This window comes from Mesoplodon densirostris, chromosome 3, assembly GCF_025265405.1.
Source record: "Mesoplodon densirostris isolate mMesDen1 chromosome 3, mMesDen1 primary haplotype, whole genome shotgun sequence".
NCBI classification, from domain to species: domain Eukaryota; kingdom Metazoa; phylum Chordata; class Mammalia; order Artiodactyla; family Ziphiidae; genus Mesoplodon; species Mesoplodon densirostris.
In genome coordinates this window covers 92,825,345-92,845,702 of record NC_082663.1, presented here as the reverse complement: position 1 = coordinate 92,845,702, position 20,358 = coordinate 92,825,345, and the positions used below count along the sequence as shown (strand labels likewise).

At 40.5% G+C, this 20,358-nt stretch overlaps 1 protein-coding gene across 1 annotated transcript in view; it reads right to left on the bottom strand.

Moving 5' to 3' along the window:
- Positions 1 to 19,394, bottom strand: part of CAMK4 (calcium/calmodulin dependent protein kinase IV) — a 228,374-nt gene extending 208,980 nt beyond the window's left edge. Inside the window, exon 1 of the mRNA XM_060091843.1 lies at positions 19,219 to 19,394. Within this exon, the coding sequence (XP_059947826.1) occupies positions 19,219 to 19,379 (161 nt within the window). The 5' untranslated portion in view covers positions 19,380 to 19,394. The remainder of the gene's footprint in view (positions 1 to 19,218) is intronic.
- Between the last annotated feature and the right edge of the window lie 964 nt (positions 19,395 to 20,358).

Below are 20,358 nucleotides of genomic sequence, written 5' to 3'. Positions count from 1 at the left end.
ACACCTTTGAAAATTTGATGAAAGCTATGGTCACTTTCCTCAGAAAAATGATTACATATGCAATATTTTGCTTTCAATTTCAGGAGTTTCATATAGTCCTAAAACATAGGCATAGAGGTCTATGGATTAAAGTTAGGAATCCCTGCTCTACATGGTGGCAGGAAAAACTGCCAACATTGATTCTTGTTATAAATAGATATTGAAGAATAGAACTAAAAATGTGGTTTGGCTGAACACAGGTTATACATTGTGAGAACCATTTGCTCCTGGGACTTGTGAGAACCATTTGTTCTGGGACTGATAACATTGTTCACATGATTATGAACACCCAATAGAATCTTATGGTAAGTTTTATTTACATCAGTAAACTTTGTCTATGAATGCTCAGCATTTCATGGCACGCAGAGCATGGTTATCTTATCACTTTTAAAAAAGTAAGGGAAAATTTATCGGCAGATTGACAGGCAGTTAAGAGGTTTTAAAAGTGAGATCAGAGAATCAATTTGGGAGGTGGAAGTCTAGTGGAACTCACCTGTCACTTTTTAATGGAATTATGAGGATAAAAACCAGATTGAAGGGGCCAAAGTAGAAGTTGTTTGAGAGAAATTTAAAAATGGCTGTGCTGACTCATGTCAGGGAAGGCATACTAAGAAAGGAAGACGAGATATAGCATTAAATATTACTAGTGTTGCATTCTTCAGCACAGGCTTAGATATAGGCATGGGAACAAAATAAGACATTGTTGCAATTTTCCCTGTTGTAGATAATGAAAATTTCTGTCGTTTCTATCAACAATAAATAAAAATAGTTTTTCTTAGTTAAAGGAATTCAAACCTAACTTGACAGCCTATCACTGTAGTCAGCAAAACTACTGGGGTTAGGAAGAAAAACCAAGAATATTTATTTAATGCAAATCAGATGCTGGCAGCATTAATTGAAATTAAGAATAAATATCCAATATATTCCTGTTATAAATGACTTTTGGAATCAGTAGCATCCCCAGCTATAAGAAAATAGCCTTGGTCTCATGACATGTGCAGGCACCATAACAATACCTCCATGTAATTTTTCCAGTTCCTAAGTAGTGCTAAATATTGGAGTAATATATTAATTCATCTTCTCAAACATTCAATTTTCCTGGACTCAGGAAGAACAAAGAAAGCCTATTTATTTATATTATAGTTTAACATAGGTAGCCGTTTTAAAGTGGATGGGGCACTTACATATTTGACTAGTTTCTTTTTTTTTTTAACATCTTTATTGGAGTATAATTGCTTTACAATGGTGTGTTAGTTTCTGCTTTATAACAAAGTGAATCAGTTATACATATACATATGTTCCCATATTGACTAGTTTCTTAATGAGTTGTGTAAGAATGAGAATCTCAGCCCCCAAAGACCATCAGGAACAGACTGCACTCTGACATGCATGCTAAGACTCTTAAACGTAATTTCAATACATTTAGGGACAGAGGTTCTTTTTACAAGGTGAATGAACACTGCCCAAAATGTGAAAGAAATTAAGTGTAAAATATCCAATGTTTAATAGTTTTGCTGCATTTTAATTTTTAAGACTACATCCTCCGCAAAAAAAAAAGCACAACATACAAAATAGAAAATAGTGCCAATTTAAAAATTATAATCTGTAAGAGCTTCTTGGAGATTAAGGAATGTTGTATTCTGAAATAACTCAGGAAAGGTCTAGGAGGAAGAGCTTGGAGTGGCTTAATTTAAGCCCTGGCTTCTTAAATGACACTCATGAGGGAAGGAAGTGTGTCACAGAGTCAAAGTACAGAAGGCCAAGGTTCTGGCCCACTTCTACTACTAACTAGCTTTGGAGAGCTGGGAAAGACATGTGCCTTCCCTTGGCTTGATTTTCTAAGGTGCTATCCAGCTCTACAGTTCTGAAAATCTAAGTAAGAATCTTAAGAATGGTGTAGATGTACACACATTTTAGTCATATGCACATTTAGTCACGATATTTTCAGTGTTTTTACAATTTGAGGCTTGACAATGCCACCAACAGTGCCCCTTTTTGAAAACAAGAGAGAACCATTATCTATGCCCCTCTCCCAGTATTTGCCTGAATCCTGCCTCATTCTCTCTGAAGCTTCAAAAGATGAAAAGAAAGAAGAGAAAAGACATGGTTGTCCTAGAAGGGAACAGGGACCACCACAGGGCTAGTAAAACTTTCAGTTATATTAACTCAATCAAAATATAACCTATATCCTTAGCAGAGCAGTAAAAAATCTTCCCTCTGCCAGAGCCTGTGCAGGCACATGGGAATGAAACTATCCTAGAAGCACCCCAATCAAGATGCAGAGGCAGGGGATCCTGCTAGCAGTACACCAGAGCTATAGAAGCAGAGTGTAAGACGGCCTTCCTCTGAGTCAGGCAAGGCTTTCCTGTGCTCACACGAAGAAGAAAAAGGTGTTGAAATAGTAGACAAGGAGTGTATGGTGTGAAGGGTGCTCACTGGGGAAAAGACAGTGGAGGTGCTGCATACTGCACACTGAAATGGGGCAGCATGACAGATCCTACATGAGGAAAAATAGCTGGTTGGGCTGGAACCCAAGGTGAGAATGCAGGCTTGGTGAAGGTAAGACAGGAAAGCAACAGGAGCTGTTTTGAAAAGACCTGCTGTTTGTGTAAAAGGGTTCCACATCCTGGATGGGGTGCAAAATGTTAAAAGATTCTAAGTAGGGGAGTGGCATAATCAAACTTGGTCTTTGAAAGGTCACCTTCCAAGCGGAGTGGGAAGTGGATGAGTAGAGACAGTATTTAAGATACCAGTGCAGTACTCTGGGAAAGAGTTCCTAATTTATAGAACTAAAAGGTCCAGGACCCCTGATTTAAAATATATTTAAGAGAGGTCACACCGAATGACTTTCATTGAATTGTGCAATATACATCATGCCAAGAACTTTATAATGTATGATCTCACTGAATCCTCATAATAAATTTATGAGATTATTATACCTCTTTTGAGACTCAGAATGGATAAGGGACTTTCCCAGGATCATATATCTGTTAAGTGAAAGAATATATCTTATTAGCAGGGGTGAAGGAAAAATCCAGAATGTCTCCCATGATCCTAGGTAGGGAGCCAAGGTAGATGGTGGTAACATTTACTGAGATGGAAAACACAAATAGAGAAGCAGGTTTGGTAATGGCTGTTGGTTGGAGGCGAGTGGAAGATGGAGTCAGTTTGAATAACCTGCATCACAGTTGCCTATATGGTCTTCCAACAGAGAGTTCAGCAGGCCATCTGAAATGAGAGCCATTCCTATTATGAATTATGCACCTACAAGACACAGAAAGAGACCAACTACTGTCTAGAGCCTATCTACCTCCATCAAAACAAAAGAGAGTTTTTGACTTCACACCTTCCCCTTAAACACACATCTCCAATACTCTCCATTGTCTAAGCACAAGATTCCAGGGACAGCTTCTACTAGATTCCAAGTTTCTCACCGTCTAGTACATTCCTAATTGCATGATGTATGCTGGCAGTATATTTTTAAAAGAATTTTGGAAAATGACTTAAGATATCCAATCATCTTATATACATATAAGAATTTATTAGTAATAAAATATCTCACAAATCTTCTCTACAGAACTACAAATAATATGTAGATATTCCTCCCTCCAAGAGGTGGAGCTTAATCACCCTCCCTCCCAAGAGTTGGTTATTTTAGCTTTAGCGACTCAGTTCCAAAGACTAGACGGTAGGGGAAGGGATAAGTAGTAACCGTACAGCAGAGAAATCTGGCAAACACCACCTTCACCAAGTGATGAAGGTTAAAATCAACAGAGATGTCAGGTGGCTTCGAGTACCCCGATAGGATGTGACAAGAAGGGCACTTCACCTCTGTGGTATTCTTTCCAAAAACTCACTACCCCAGTTAATCATGTGGAAAAATGACAGGCAAACCCAAATTAGGGGGCACTCTAAAGGACACCTGTCCAATACTCCTCAACACTGTCAAGGTCATGAAAAACAAGGAAAGACTGAGAAACTGTCACATATCAGAGAAGGCAAGGAAACATGCCAACTAAATGCAATGTGGTTGCCTGGATTAGAGCCTGGAAGAGAGGGAGGACATTAATGGGAAAGCTGATGAAATCCAAATAAAGTCTGGAGTTAATAGTAAAAAAATTTATTATTATTATTATTAAAATAAAAAGTCTCATGCAGTATGTGCACAGCTTTTTTGCTTAATAGTCACATAATTTGTCTTTTTAAAATCTCTGCAATAATCCTGTGAGAAAGGCACTAGTATTTTCATTCTACAGATGAGGAAAATGAAGCTCATTACAGTTTAAAAAATTCATTAACAATAGATAGCTAATAGGTACCAGCGTTGGAATGTATTTTTACACCACAGTTGCCACTGGGGGTTCTATTAATATCTGTTGGAGTCATGGGTTCATTTTATATGGCCTGCAGCCCTGATTTTTATTCTCAGAGTGCCTATAGCCAACTCATGTTCAGAATCTTGGAATCAGAAGACATTTCAAAAGATATCCAATCACTTAGGATTGTGATATCTAATCACCTCCTTCTTTACAGAGAGCCATTCCAGAATTAATACCCCTTAACTAAATGACAGTCAGTAAGACAGCTCCTAAGTCATCTGGTCTCTATTTTTTCCCCCTTTTTTCCTAGCCATTTGTATCTCATTAACACCTTTCTCAAAGTTTATTCATTTGTTTCTTAAGTGCTTCAAAGAAATCCCTTCACCAGAAAAGAGACTAAGACAATTAACAGCAGCTACTAAAGAAACGTATGATGAAACCAAAAGTCAAACTTTATTTTACTAGTTAGGTACCAAGTTAGAGAAATATATTCTTTATGCATGGCTAATACTGATGTCATTTTAATACAAGAAGTCTTTTTTTATGTGATATGTTTTTATCAGTGTACACAGACTACAGCCTGCTTTAAAATATTCCTAATCACATCTGGGTTTTTTTTGTTTGTTTTTTTAACATCCTTAAATGATTTCCAGGACTCTCCTATTTATTTCTGAATCACAGTCAAGTTGCAGTGATTCTGGGTCTGGTTATTTAACTTTCCAGTGCAGAATGCATTATTCTCAATAAAAAATTAATAAATATATGACAAAGTTAAAGTTGGCACAAGTAAGATCTCAAAGCTACAAAATGATTAATATTCTCTAATGTTAATGCTCTTCTTATAAGAAAAGCAAACTGTAAAAATTATACAGAAAGACCCATCTACAGCAGTTATTTTAAACTGCCCCAACTGTCCTTTTGTCTGAAGATACAGAAAACCTTAAGGTTATACCACACATTATTTTCAGTATGTGAAATACAAAAGAACAGCAGTCAGATATTTATAAATATTAACATCTTCTTTCTTGGACTGCCTCAAGCTCATGCAAAGTCATGCAGTGTTTACTCCATGCCTCTGTGTTGTCTGTTAGCTTCTCATTAACTGAGGAAACATGAACCTGATTCTTGAGAATTAACAATTTAAGATATAAAACTGACACAAACTATCAGAGAAGGCAATCTAGTGCTAAAGAAACACTGAACAAGTTAATAAATTCAAAAAGACCAAGTAAATGTTGGTAAACTGGTGCGTAACAAATCACAAGCATCACAGGTTACTCCACGTTGGAAACTGCATTTGGAACAAGCAGATGAAAGTGTGGTCAGAGACCCAGAGGAACACTGGGTTCTTGGTCCTGAGAGAGGTGCATGACTCTATGAGTTGTGCCAGAATGCAGATCCAAGTGCTGATGGAAACATATGATTCTCAAGATGGGCCAAGTTTTATTTTTTAATAGCTGAGCTTCTAGCTGGCAACAAAAAAATCCTGTGCCAGCTGCTGAGGAAATAATATGCTGGGAGCTGGCAGGCATGGGCACTTGGAAAGCCAACAGGTATGGATATGGATGCACAGTGGATACCAAGGTGGTAATGCCAGAAGGCAGCTCCTAGATAAAGCCAAGGCTGCGCTATACTGCCTGTGAAGTGGGCCTCTTGACTGCATCCCCCAACATCTGGGAGAAGAACAATGGTGGGCATCTGGGAAAGGAAAAGTACATCACTTTCCTCAAGCTCTGCTTGCCACATTAGCCTAGATTAACTCAGGTTAGTTTCTGAGACACTGCAGGCAGATTCTGAGGTTGTGACCAAAGTTAGATAGATAGTGGGGGAAGGGGTACATGGGCATCTTGGCCAGCTCAACTGCCATAGCAAAATACATTGGGGGACTTAAACAACAGATACTTATTTCTCACAGTTTTGGAGGCTGGAAGTTCAAGATCAGGGCGCCAACATGGTCGGGTTCTGGTGAGAGCTCTCTTCCTGGCTTGCAGACAGCTGACCTCTTGCTGTGTCCTCATATGGCAGAGGGAGAGAGAGTATGCTCTCCCATCTCTCTTCTTCAAAGGGCAAAGATCCCAGCATTAGGGCCCTACCCTCATGACTTCATCTAACCCTAACCACCTCTCAAAGGCCCCTTCTCCAAATACCATCACATTGGGGGTTAGGGCTTCAACATAAGAATCCATGGTGGGGACACAAGCATTCAGACCATAACAAGAGGAGATACAAGGAAAATGAAATGGACCTGGGCTCTTGTGGTACAATGGTAACAGGGAGAAGTCAGGTAGGGACAGAGAGGTGCTTGTGGGCTGAGGTGTAGCTAATTCAGAAAACAAAAAATAGCCCTAGGTGAGGAGTGACCTTCCTTCCATCCCTCAGCTCCATCTCTGCTCCCCTCTCTCCTATACACAATCTTTCTTTCACCATACTTCCCTGGCCTCTGTCATCAAAAATAGAGATGGAATAATTATTGGGCTGGCCAAAGAGATAGCTCAGGTTTTTTCCATACCATCTTACAGAAGTAAAAATGAGCAAATATAATAATGAGTACATGTCTCTAAAAAAGAGATTAGGCATTTAAAAAGTACAAAATAAGAAAAAAAATTATTCAAGGAGCCTCCAACACATTTACAAAGCCTTTGGAGCTTAGAACCCTACTTACTCCAAAAGCTGCTCTGTCTCCTGAACAGGCGGTAAAGAACTAAGGTAATCATCCAGAGAATTCAACTGGGAGAAAACAGAGATGCACAGATGGTTGTGGCTAGAGAGTACCTTCAACAAAGATGATCTAATCACAGAAGGTCACACTATTCCCAGTTCATTCAGACATGGGGGGGGCTCTTTAAGACAGAGCAGCCTGATAAAAGACCAGAGCCCCTAGCATTACAAAGGACTTTCAATTGCAGATGCCCTGCTGGTACAACTGACTCATTTACTCAACAAATATTTAATGAGTGCTCACTACACACCAGGCATTGCAATAGGTCTGGGGACACAGTAATGAGCAAAGAGACAGAGGTCCTGCCCACAGAGGCTTACATTCTAAAGAGAAGGACAAAGACATTGAATAAGTAATTTCACAGTGTGCTGGTTTAGCAGAGGATATGCGTAGGAAAAACACCCTGAAGGAAGAGAGATTTAAGAGTGTGCTCATTTTCCTGCAGTTGTTCATCTAATTCTTCTATTTATTCATTCACTCGCTATTCCACAAACACTTATTAAGCACTTATGGGGGGCAGCTAGTAAGCTGGAGAATGGGCTTAGTAGTGGGGACAAAAGATGGATAAGATTCAGGGTTCCTCTGTCTGAGGAACAGATGCTCTGGTGGTGAAGGCCACAAAGCATTTACCTGTAAGACAATAAATGTGTGACATGGTATGAGAGCCGGGAGGCAGGAGAAACCTTCGGCTTAGGAGGCAGGGTGACTCTCCTGGAGGAGTTAGAAGGAGAAAGGCGTTTCAGGCCAGGAGAGTTTCACGCACAACACCATGGAGATATGAGGACCATAAGGGGTCCCTTGAGGATGGCAGGTAGGAGAGGAGCACCGTAGTCTGACAGCCTGGTCTTGAACCCCAGCTCTGCTGCCCTCCCGAGCCGCGTGAGCTTGGACAAGCTGCTTGACCTTTCTGAGCTTCAGGCTCCTCATCTGAAAAATGATGCTCGTGTTGATCACCTCGTTGTATTATTGAAATAATTAGCAATGCACATAAAAAAAAAAAGGAAAATCAACACCAAGTTCCTGGTAAACACTCCACGGTGGTAATTAGAAGTGGTGGGGAACAAGGCTGGCAGGCAAGTTGGAGTCAGAATGCTAAAAGACCCAAGTAAGTTGGACTAAGGTTTTTTTTCCCTGTAGCTACCTAATTTGGAATCATCATCCCCTACCTCCCACCTCGTGTCCTGTCTGGGGCACGATATTAAGCTTAAGTGCCAACCATGGAGCTAAGTGTTTTTGCATATGCGATCTAATTTCATCGTCAGAGCAACGTTGTGGTGGATATACTACCACAGATCTTCACTTTAGAAATGAGGCTTAGTGAGGTCTAGTGTTATGCCCAAAGGGACCCAGCCATCAAGCAGCAATTTTATCCTTCTTGTTTTCCTGCCTGCACCCTGTACCTTCTAGCTCAGCTCCTAGCTTAGCACCTGCCTGGCTCAGCAGTTCTCCTTCATCTCCACTCTCAACTGTCCAGAGTGCTCCCCCAGCCTCAAAGCTTTCCTGAGTAGCTGCCCTGCCCAACTGTGCCCTTGGGCTGCGCGTCCCTGAGCATCACTCCCCTCCACCACCTGCCAGCTCAAGCCGGGACTGGAGCTCTGCTGCCCCCTCCTGGCCTGGGCCAGAATCTCATCTGCTCCCTGGGGCCCTCAGCTCAGCTCTGACATTCCATTTCCTCAGTACCTCAAGATTTGAAAGAAGTGTACCATTTGCTGTGAATTATCCTGACAATTTCCTCAGGTTTCCGCTCTGCTGATGTGGCATACATACACATGACAAGCTCTGTTTATTATTATGAGTTTAATTCGCTTCTAGATACAGGTTACACTCAGAACTCACAAGTTTACTTCACTGAACATTTTTATTACCTTATGTGTTCACACTGAGGGAAAAAGGAGAGGAAGCACTCAGAGTCCCATAGAAACCACTAAAAATGTTTCCACTCACACAAGAAATCTTCAGAGGCCTACTATGACTGAACACTCTAGGCCAGGCTGATTTACTGAATTATATAATTTGAATTTGGTTACATTTAATAACATAGTCTTATTTTCTCAGTGCTTGTCCTAACAGGGAGCTTTGAAAAAATAGATAAGATTCACTTGAATGAATAGGTAGCAGTGCATTTATATCCTGTTAAAGATAACACTTGGACTGACTAGTTGTCACAACTAAAGAACAATTTTGTACATCTGTGAAAGTCCCACATGGATGGTTGTCACTAAGTTAAACAGTCACTAACTATCCCTTCAAGACAGTACAAGAAGTAAGGCAGACCAAGCTGAAAAGTACAAGAGGGATTTCCCTGGTGGCGCAGTGGTTAAGAATCCACTTGCCAATGCAGGGAACACAGGTTCGATCCTTGGTCTGGGAACATCCCACATGCCGCGGAGCAACAAAGCCACAACTACTGAAGCCCATGACTAGAGCCCGTGCTCCACAACAAGAGAAGCCACCGCAATGAGAAGCCTGCACACCACAATGAAGAGTAGCCCCCTCTCGCCACAACTAGAGAAAGCCCACGTGCAGCAACAAAGACCCAATGCAGCCAAAAATTAAAAATAAATAAATTAATTAAAAAATTAAAAGTACAAGATTCTGTGCAATGCAAGCAAAAGTCCCTACTAAACAGTCCGTGAAGACTGAAAGTGGGAAGAAATCATTCAAATACTGCATTATAAGTAACAATAAATGTGTGAACATAACTACAGATTTGCTATCCCCTACTCTTCTTTGTTCTGGTTTGTAATATTAGTCAAATTCTGTCTATAATCATGACAAATCAAAGAAAGTAACACTTTTAATGAAGAATGCTACCACAAACTAGTAAAGAAAACAGTTAAGAGCATGTCATATGTATTACTTTTTTAGCAGACCATTCTAAACAGTGTTATCTCTAGTCTAGTTTTGTTTTTAAATATTTTTGCACCAAAATTTTGGTGAATTTTTCAACCATATCACCCTGAAGCATGACTTAAGAAGTAATTAACTGATGACGATGCATTTGTTAACCAAGTTAAACTCAGCATCCTGGCACTAGTGCTCACAACTCTCCAACCCCTGCTCACCAAACACTTCAGGCAAATGCAGTCACCTGCTTAAGCCAGCAGCTGACAAAATTTACCATGAAGTAAGTTAGGTATTTTGAAATTGAGGTTCTTGCCTATGAATTTTGGGTTCAACAACAACGAAAAACAAAATTCATTTAACCCTCTGCTTGACGGGCAAACTATTCCTTTTCTCTTTTTCTTTACTCTGCTATATGACTTTTTTGGTTACAATGGCAGTTACGTTCTTATCAAAATCTTTCATCGGGTAGTCTTAAAATGCATAACAAGTGCACATGTGTGCCCACTTCCCCTTTCTGCACAAAGTCACACCTTGCAATATGATTTCTTTGTTTGCATTTTGATCTATGTATTTGCTTTAAAATCATTTTCATATAGCAAAATGTTAGTATTTAAATATAAGTAAAAAACGTATTCAGTAACCACTTAGAACTACCATTCTTTGATCCAGTAATCATCAAATAAAATGTTTTGAGTACATGCTCCCAAATTGTGTATACTTATGTACCTATAAATGTAATACATACGCTATTGAACCAATATGTAATGTTCTTTTCAAAACATTTTAAAAAAGCAAAAATTAGAAAAAAAATATGTTCTTCTAGCATCCCATTGTATTATGCACACCCTGTATATGAACATCCCACTTTGGAGACCTCTGCTCTAGTTAAGATATGAGTGACTGCTTTAGTTAGCTCTAAACTCTATTCAAACTAAGAAAGAATAACTTTTCGTAAAATAAATGCTTATTTAAACAGTCTCAACTTAAAGGACCTTAATTAGTCCACCTGTCATATGTGTATGGCATATAGAAGGATTATTCAACATGCAGATAATATATCAGTAAACAGAAAAATGAATTAATTAAACTTTACTAATTAGAAGCAAATCTTTATTGATTATTTAGCATATTACTTTATAATAACTGTCACTTCAAATATAATAGAAGAATGAGCAACTTGAAATCTAATTATTATACACAAAACAAATGACCCTCCAATAGTCTTTGAATGTGAATGCTGATCATGGTATGGAAATTTAACTTAAACACCCTTCAAATAAAGCTACTTCATTTTCAAAAACATGAATGATGATTGGAGCTAGCCAACGTGCTACGTAGGTTAAGAACTGCAACTGATATAGTTTCAACAGATGTAGAAAAAGGATGAGAATGCACTTAAAGACTGTGCCCACTGGAAAAACTAATATCAGGTTGACATGTTCAAAGTAAAAGGGAGATTAAAGGTAATTCCTTGAATAAATGAAGTTTTGAGATCATTTTAACCTGAAATTCTCGTATAACTGAGGAGGAGTAGAAGTTTACCTTGACTGATCTAGGTCAGGGGTCAGCAAACCTCCGGCCAAGGGCCTAATACAGCAGTCACTTATTTTTGAACAGTCCACAACTTAAGAAGAGTTTTTACATTTTAAAATGGTTTTTAAAAATCAAAAGAATGTGATGTGAAAATTATATGAAATTGAAATTTTACTGTCATAAAGTTTAATTGGAACACAGCCATGTGCATTGGTTTCTGCGTTGTCTATGGCTGTTTTCACTCAATCATCAGAGTTGAGAGTTGCCACAGAGATCTGTGGCTCACAACACCTAAAATAGTTACTGTCTATCCCTTTACAGGCTCTTTACCCAGTGTAGGTAACTGATCTTAATCCCCTCAATCCCACACTTCCCCTTTTTATTCTAGTCTAGAGTGCCGGAGGGTTTCTTTTTTCTTTCTTTTTTTTCAACCAACATGGTAAGTTCTCTCTTACCCATCCCCCTCACTTATCTACATTGTGAGTTAGTGGCAAGTTCTGAGTCCCACATCTTTAGCCCAAGACAAAGCTGCTTCTACAGGCACCTTTTGCTCTCATAATGGTTTCTTTCTCTTTATCTATAATTTTGGTTTTCAGTTGATACAAACTTAGTCATTTTTTTTTACAGGCTTTCTTTGGTCTGATAATCAACTTACCCTCCCAACCTTATCTGTCATTACAATGTTCATGCTTTGTAAAGTCTGCAAAATAAAATGTACACCCCACATTCTTCTGCCAGGTTTTTTTTTGCCTTTTTCTTTAGAATGTATTTTCCATCTGGAATGCTCTTCACCAAAGCTCTACCTTGTTAAAATCCTGACAAAATTCAAGATCCACCCCTCCCAATGAAGACACCTCCATCTTCCCAGTCAGAATTATCACTCTGTTGTAAAGACTGCTGTAATTCTCATTATCTCCATCTGGTATTAGTTTTATTTATTTATTTATCTCATATTAGATTAATTGTTGGTGCCTTACAAGTAAACTATACATGTGGAGGCCAAGTAGTGTTCTATTTATCATATTCATTCATACTCTATCCCCCTCACCCTGCCCCCTACACCATAAATTGCCTAGCTCATAGTTATGCAAAGGATCAGACCTGTAACAGAGAGGACATTAAGTGGCATGAAGACATGGAATTAAATAACAAGGAATCAAAAAATGACAACATCATTCTCTTTTCAATTATTTTCAATCATCTGTTTACATCAAGAAGAAAACCTCAATTTGTGCCACTATGGTTCTAACTTTGCTAATCTTTGATAATCTCCCTTTTTAACAAAGAGAAAACAATTCTCAGGCTTGGAGCCTTCTGGAGGCACGCATTTCTACCTATGATTTAGTAAAAATGTTTTGTTCTTATTGCCTCTATTTATGGGATGAATACTGGTTTTCAATTTAATGAAAATAAGTATTCTCAGTAAATAAATTTAGGTTAACAAAAATGAGGTGATTTAAACAAAAATATTAAGCAACTTATAGCACAGATGGTTTGCATATACAACAGAAATCAATGGTAATACATAAAAATGTCGGAAGCATTTGGTTGTAGCAGATAATCAATAAAGCCAAATGACTTTATTCCATCAAACTCCTTGTTAACCATCTACATAACTAAAAGAAAATCATGTAAAAGACTAGCTTCAAGCTTCTGAGACAGTGGTTCTCAACAGAGGAGGAGGTGACACTTGATAATGTCTAGAGACATTTTTGGTAGTCACAATTGGTGGGGGTGGGGTGGCTGGGGGAGGATTGCTACTGGCATCTAGTGGGCAGAGGCCAGGGACACTGCTACACATCTTACAATGCACAGGACAGCCCCACATCAAAGAATTATCTGGCCCCAAATGTCTACAGTGCCAAAGTTGAGAAACTGCTCTAAGAGAAAGAGCAAGCTTTACAGGTACTACCCTTTGCCCATCGTTATAAATCATCCTCTATGCAGCACTCTGTCCCGATTTGATCTGTCACTGATAAGATTGCTGAGGAAAATCTCCCACCCAAACCTTTCATTATTTTACATCACCCACACAGCCACTGCCCTCCATTAGCAATTAGAATTTTAAAAATAGACTGCACTGAAGAGTACATGTCCTTTATATGCTAATACTATGCCATCAATATTTAGATCTAACTTCCTAATTAAACCATTGGAGTTATGAAATTTTCAGATTTTCCTGCACTATCAAATAGATTTTTAAAAATAATTAAGGTAAAGATTAATACAATTTGAGTAATACTTTGATTCTAGCTGCTATTGACTTCATGTAAAGTTATTCTTTGGCTTAAACTATATGGTTCATTGACTCAAATAATATATTTTGCAGAATAAACCTGACCTTGAAATTTTTTAAATTCAGTATTTTTTATTAGATGTTAGCTTTCATGAAAGGAAGTCTAAAGAGAACTACTTTTTAAGCTAGCAAAAAAAAAATCATTAACATAAAACAACATAACAATTAGTAGTTGAAACAGTTCGCTTGGCTACCACTCAGTACTTTATTCTCAAAAGTATTATTGCAAACACATAATCCACACAGATGTGTCTGAGGGTAAAGCGTTTACAAGAAAGGTCTTTGAAGCTATTTTGTGGTTAGTGTTTTCGTTCTCTTTCTTTCTTTTTTTTCAAGTAAAGTTCACCAGAACAACTTAGAAGCTGATAGCACCTGTGTCTTTTTTTTTTTTTCCAAATTAGGAGTTATTTTTACCCTTGCAACAGTATTTAAACATGGAAAAATAGTGCATTCTTAAAGTAATGATCCTATTATAATCTTCACTTGACTTTAAGGCTCTTTACAATGAGAGTATTTTCAAATTTAGCATTTACTATGTATTAACTTTAGTGGTTGGCATAGCTTGGAGGCATTTCATGCTTTTAAATTCAAGTTGATTTAACTCCTAATTCTGACATGCCTGTGGTAAAATGATAGCAAAGGTGAAACTGAATCCCTTTCATTTCAGAGCCACAAAGCACTCTGCCAACAGAAAAGCAGCATTATTTTCAATATCAACAAGCTACAGAGGTGGCACTTATCAATACTGCCAAGAAAGGAAACCAGTGCTGAGTGAGATTAAGATCATGGTTACACACGTCAAACAGGTCACCAGACTTCCCTTTCCTTGGGGTCCTTAGAACTGAGATCATCACATCAGGACCCACAGTGCCTGGCCCACTTTGTTATCATTCATTCATTCTCTTCAAAATCATTTGTTGAGCACCTGCTGAGTACTGAGCACTATGCCAGGCAATGAGCACACAAGAGTGAACCAGCCAAATCTACAGACCCTGCCGCCTTCCAGAACTTGTAGTCAGTGTTGGTGCGAAGAGCTTGTGCAGCCCCAGTTTCTGTTCTCCCAATTGCAATCCCACCTTGCTACTGAGTCAACTGCCTGAGGAAAGAATCAGGTGCACAGAGAACAAGAGAGGGACTGAACAGGTATCCTTTAAATTCCTAGTGAGATAAAAAAAAAACCCAACATCATCCCCAAAAGAGCTTAAGATACCAAGTGCAGTGCGTGTGGCAGGAGATCCACAGCCAGCTGTGGGGATATGCTGGATAGGCTGTGGGGCCCTAAAGGACAGTGTGAGGGAAAGACCAAGAACCCAAGAAGCACTGGCTAAGAATGGCTCAGGAACGGACTTGAACAAACGGAAGGAAGGGAAAAGGGAAAAGAGAGGGTCCGATTCCTTCCCAGCCAGGAGCACAGCTTGGAGCCCTCCTTTCAGAAAATGCACACTTTGCTGTTTCCTCACAGGAAGCATTTGCTGACCATTACCTGGGAACAAAGTTACATGTTACTGAGTGGACTACAGCTCTGCTCAGGCCTCTGGATTCCTCCACTCCACAGTGAAGGTGCTCTTGGTCCAGCCTCCTGAATTGCTCAGCCAGTCCAGAATACACTCCACTCAGCAGGCCTCGTGGAGAAACTAGAGTTTTTCCAACAGTGTTTGAAAAGGGAAACCCAATAATGTTGGAAGGAAAGACAGGGGGATTTTTCTTTACAGAGCTATGCAATCGGACACTACTCAATGTTACCAATTGGTCTTCATGGCATCTTTCGAAAGGAAGATACTCATACTCATACTTTAATCTGGCATACACAGATTTACGGCCTAAAACAGTACTTTTCAAACTGAATCACAACCTACTAGTGGGATGTGAAATCACGTAGGTTCAACCAATATTTTTAAGGAACTAGAATAAAATTAAACAGCACAGAATAGGAAATATTAGAGTACATTGCTGGTAATAAAAATAAACATTGTTTTATGAAGCTTTTTTCCCATTTTATATACACATATGACTCACTATCTAAATTTGTTTCCTGAGCAAGAACACACATAGCAAGGGATCCTATATAATTATACTTAAATTGGTTGCTATATAAGTTTTTTTTAAAAATTGTGAATCAAGTTGGGTGGTGGGCAGGTACTGAAAGTCATTAGCCTAAAGAAACTATAGTGAAATGTAATGGAAATTAAAAAAGAAAAGATTCCAAAAACTCAATTTCTATGCTGAAAAAGAGAGCAAACATTAAGTATTTCTCAAAATACTTTAATTCTGTGATCTTCACATTTTTATTCTCTTGTCCTAATTATCTTTCGTTTGCTTCCCTGAACTTGTGTGTGTGTGGGAATACATCTGATTTTGTTACAAACATTCTTTCAATCTCATACAACAGACAGAAACAAAAGGTGAGAAATAACTGAAGACAGAACATGGGTTTGGATGCACAGGGCCAAATCATCACCACAGAGCAGCCCAGGCCAAATCCTGTCCCTCTGTTTGCCAAACCACCCGGCAGAATCTGGACCAGAGGGAGGCTCCCTTCTCCCTTGGAAAAACCTTTAAAACACCAATTTCTCAAATCACTGGGCAAAGGACCAACCACTCTTTACGATTTGGAGTCCTGAACAGGATCATGGCCAATTCATTTTTTTGAGTAGAATTGAATTTGTTGTAAACTTGATTTTTGTAAACTTTTAAACAAATTTTATAAACATAGCAGTATTTTCAAATGTGTTTTTTGGGAAAATAAATTAGTTTGCCTGAAACTCTTAGATAATTCCTTTCAACACCCTTCGGCCCCTGCTTCAGCCCCTGCTTCAGCTCCTGCTTCACCCTCATCCTGAAAAAAGAAAGCTATCACATTTACCCTGGAATGAATGGCTATATGTGGATTGGTGCTGTCGGTACCATCCAGGGGATTCAAGTGGTTATAGCCTTGGGAATTTTGTTCCCTGATATCCCCAAATACATCCTCAAGCTATGTTGCCCTAATGGTCATTTGTCCAATTTTCTTGAATTCAGGAGTCACTAGCTTACAACATGTAGTTGTAATAGATTACTCTATAACTTAATCTATACTTGATCTGGAGGGAACTGTCTACATCCTGGAACTAACCACAATAGCACCACACAACACGAGGGGCATTGTTCTCTTACTCTTAATAACAACTGTGTTACTAATGAATTAAATATTTTGGCTTTAGAGTCATCACTGGCAGGCAGACTTGGCCCAAGACTGGGAGTAAAGAGAGTAAAGACTTGAAACCAATCGACTGAGCCTCAACGTTATCACTTGTGAGGAAGAAAACTTGTCACTCAGTCAATATCTACAATTATAATTCTGTTGCATTCTCTGGCTTTATAGATTCTTACTAATTATATTTGTAACAGAGTTGCTTTATGTTTTAGGTTTATTTTGTTGAAAAAAAACAACTTTGACCATGAAGTGATAATATTTCTCAAAGTCTCAACCAAATGGAGTAAGTATGCACCTCACCAATTCTGCCATCTACAGCGAACTTACCTAATATACATGAATACTGAAAAAGAGGACAGAAGTAACAATGTTAAATCTCTTCTCAAAATATTTTAATTCTGTGATTTTCATGGTAATCAAATGATTAGCTAGCAGAATGAGAGTCTTAGCAATATATAATTGATTTATATTCACGCTCCAAAATTTAGTACAAAATATAACAACCTGTTTTAAAAAGTATAATAAACTCCAAATTCCTTAGGTTTTCCCTATGAAGTCTACCATCTTGTATATATACACAATTTGTAGTTTATTCATTTTTCTACCCATTTTCCCATTCCTTACATTAAAGGAAATTTCTTGAGCTTCCTGAGGGCAAAGCTTAATCACAAAGATAACGTGTGCTGATGGTAAGTCATAGCCAATTAGGAGCATCTAAGGTAAACATTACTCAGAAAGCAGTTAGATTTGGTGTTGAGACAGTCCCTGAAGCACCATCAGGCACTTCCTCTACTAGGTGGCAGTTTCTAAAACTCACCAATTTTAAGTAGATTATCACTTTAATCAGAAGTTTACACTGTTCCACTGCAGCTCATCATACAATTATGTAGACTTCAAACCTTACAGAAGGAGATATTTCAGTTTCAGCCTACTAGGGAATGCATACTACAGCAGATCTTCAGATGAACATTGAAAAACTTGATCAGAACAGGATGTTTATGTATGCATTATTCAATGCTCAAATATTCTGAAACATTTTAAAACAGTGGCAACTCCTAAATTTTCATTCAGAAGTTTTGCTTTTCTTCCACACCTTCTGCACTCAGTGAGCCATTAATAGTAGTGGCAATTTGGAGGGGAAAAGTGGCCCCTACACAGTCCCACTAGGTACCAACATCCAGAATCCCACACTGTAGTCTCCAATGACATAAAAAAGAAAATGGCTGTTAGCTAAACTGTTTCCAGCAAAAAAAGAATGGAAAATAAAATTGCAAAGAATAGTAAGTACAGAAGCTTCAACTTGTTAAACACTGAAATTACATCTTTAGATTCCCTATAATAAAGGGCCTGGTTCTAAAATGAGTGTTGAAAAGAAGGCCCTTACCTATGGATAGCAGAAAGGAAAAAAGGAAAAAGGAAGAAAGGAAAAATATTTTTCAATGGATAAAAATATGAGTTCATATGGCATCATTCACATGGCAAAACCACTACCTGTTTGGATCTTCACAGAAGGGATGAGGAACATTTCTACAACCCCAGGGAGGTGGTTTTCTGCATACATAATTTAAACAAATCACTCCAGCACATGAAAGAAGAGCCGCAGAACTCTTCTCACTAATTACCACCCCAAGTGCTGCTTTTTCTTTAAAGCCACACTAGTTCATTATTCTGCCTTCAACTCTCTTAAATGATTCATTTCCCCTTCACTCCTGAGCAGGCTCTGCAGGGAAGCTAGTGTTTAAGTTTAATTTCTAGTGCCACTTGCTTTGAAGAGCTTGATGAGGGGAAAGAGAAAGAATCTAATTTAATAATTCTGTCATGATTTGGAGAGGCTCCCTCCGCCCCCCAACCCAAAAAATAACTAGACAAACAAGACCCTCTGGCAAGATATAATCCTGAGCAAAGACACCAGTTGGGAAAGCAGGGCCCACGTGCGGTGGGAGCTGTCACGCAAGGGAAGTGGCACGCGGTGAGGAGGAGGGAGAGTGGGAGAGAGTCGGGCTGCTGCTAGCAGCTGCACCGGCCTGGGCGCTCCCGGGGAGACCCGACTCGCACTTGCATGGTACTGAGCTCTCTCCCAGAGCGGGTAGAAACCGAAGGGCAGGGAGGCCGGCTCCCGCATCCTCGGGAGCTGTCGCTGCGAGAGGGAGACAGCCCGCTGCGCGCCGCGGGCTTCCCCAGAAGCCCGAGCCCGCACACAGGGCGCGCGGCTCCACCAGGTCCAGGGCGCCCCCCAACGCCCCAGCTCGCCACCCCGCCCCCTCCGCCTTACCGTCCCAGCTCCGACTCCACCTCGAAGAAATCGCTCAAAGCATCCCTGTTGGAGCCGTCGATCCAGTAATCCGGGATGAGGCTCCCGGCCCCCGGGGCCACACTGGCGGTGACCGAAGAGCAGGACGAGGCGGAGCACGAGGGCACCGTGACTTTGAGCATCTTCGCGGCGGGACTCCGGAAGCCGCCGCCGCGGTCGCCACCGTTGCCAGAGCGAGAAGCCCCGCCGCCAGTCACCGCCTGCGAACGCAGGAGCGAGAGGTGGCGTCCTTCAAACACACGCACACACCCACGGCCGCCTCCCCCGGCGCCGTCAGCCGCGCTCGGGCTGCGGTTCCCTTTCTGCACGCTCTAGCGGGAGGGTGGGCGGAGAAGGGGCCGAGGAACTGGGAGACGGTGTGGAGGGAGAACCCCAGTTACCGCTGGCGAGAGAGAGGAGGCGGAGGCACTGCAAAGGAGAGCGGTTCCCTCCCCCTTCGGTCCTTCCCTCCCCACCTCCCTCCACAATGCCTTTCCAACCCCCCTCCCTTTTTTTCCTTTCTCCCTCTCTGGCAGTGGCTGCGGTGGAGCCAGCTAGGGCGCCTCCGGATGCTGGAGACTGGGGAAGGCACAAGGGGCAAAGCATCATCCCACGCTACCTCCCGCTGGAATCGGGTGCCTGGAAGAGACCGAACGCACGACAATCGCTCCGAGTGTTGAGCGCCCAGCGCGCTCTGGGAGCACATGGGTCCGGGTGGCCAGCAGGATGGTGAGAAAGGGACCTGGCTGTTGCTGGCGCAACTCATCTCTCCTTGAGCGCGTCTAGGTGGCGAGCCCCTCCCACCCAGCACCAGCTAACCTGCCATCCCTTGTTCCTCCCTCTGTCAAAGGTTATATTGACGGCTGGGAAAGGTGTCCTCTGGTCGCCGATCCTCCAGGGCTCCTATGCCCAGAGCCAGTGAAAGCTGGAGGAAAGGGAAGTGCCTGGGTCCACGGTGACCTGACTCACCTTTGAATGAAGTCTTCAGTTGTAATAGGTGCTGTCGTGCTGCTGCTGGCACTGCCTCCTGTGGCACTTTTGGAGCTCCTGGAAGAGCAGGTATTTGCTATGTCCAACTGACTCCCAGCTTCTGAAGGCTAGGAACAGAAGTGACCCAGAGAA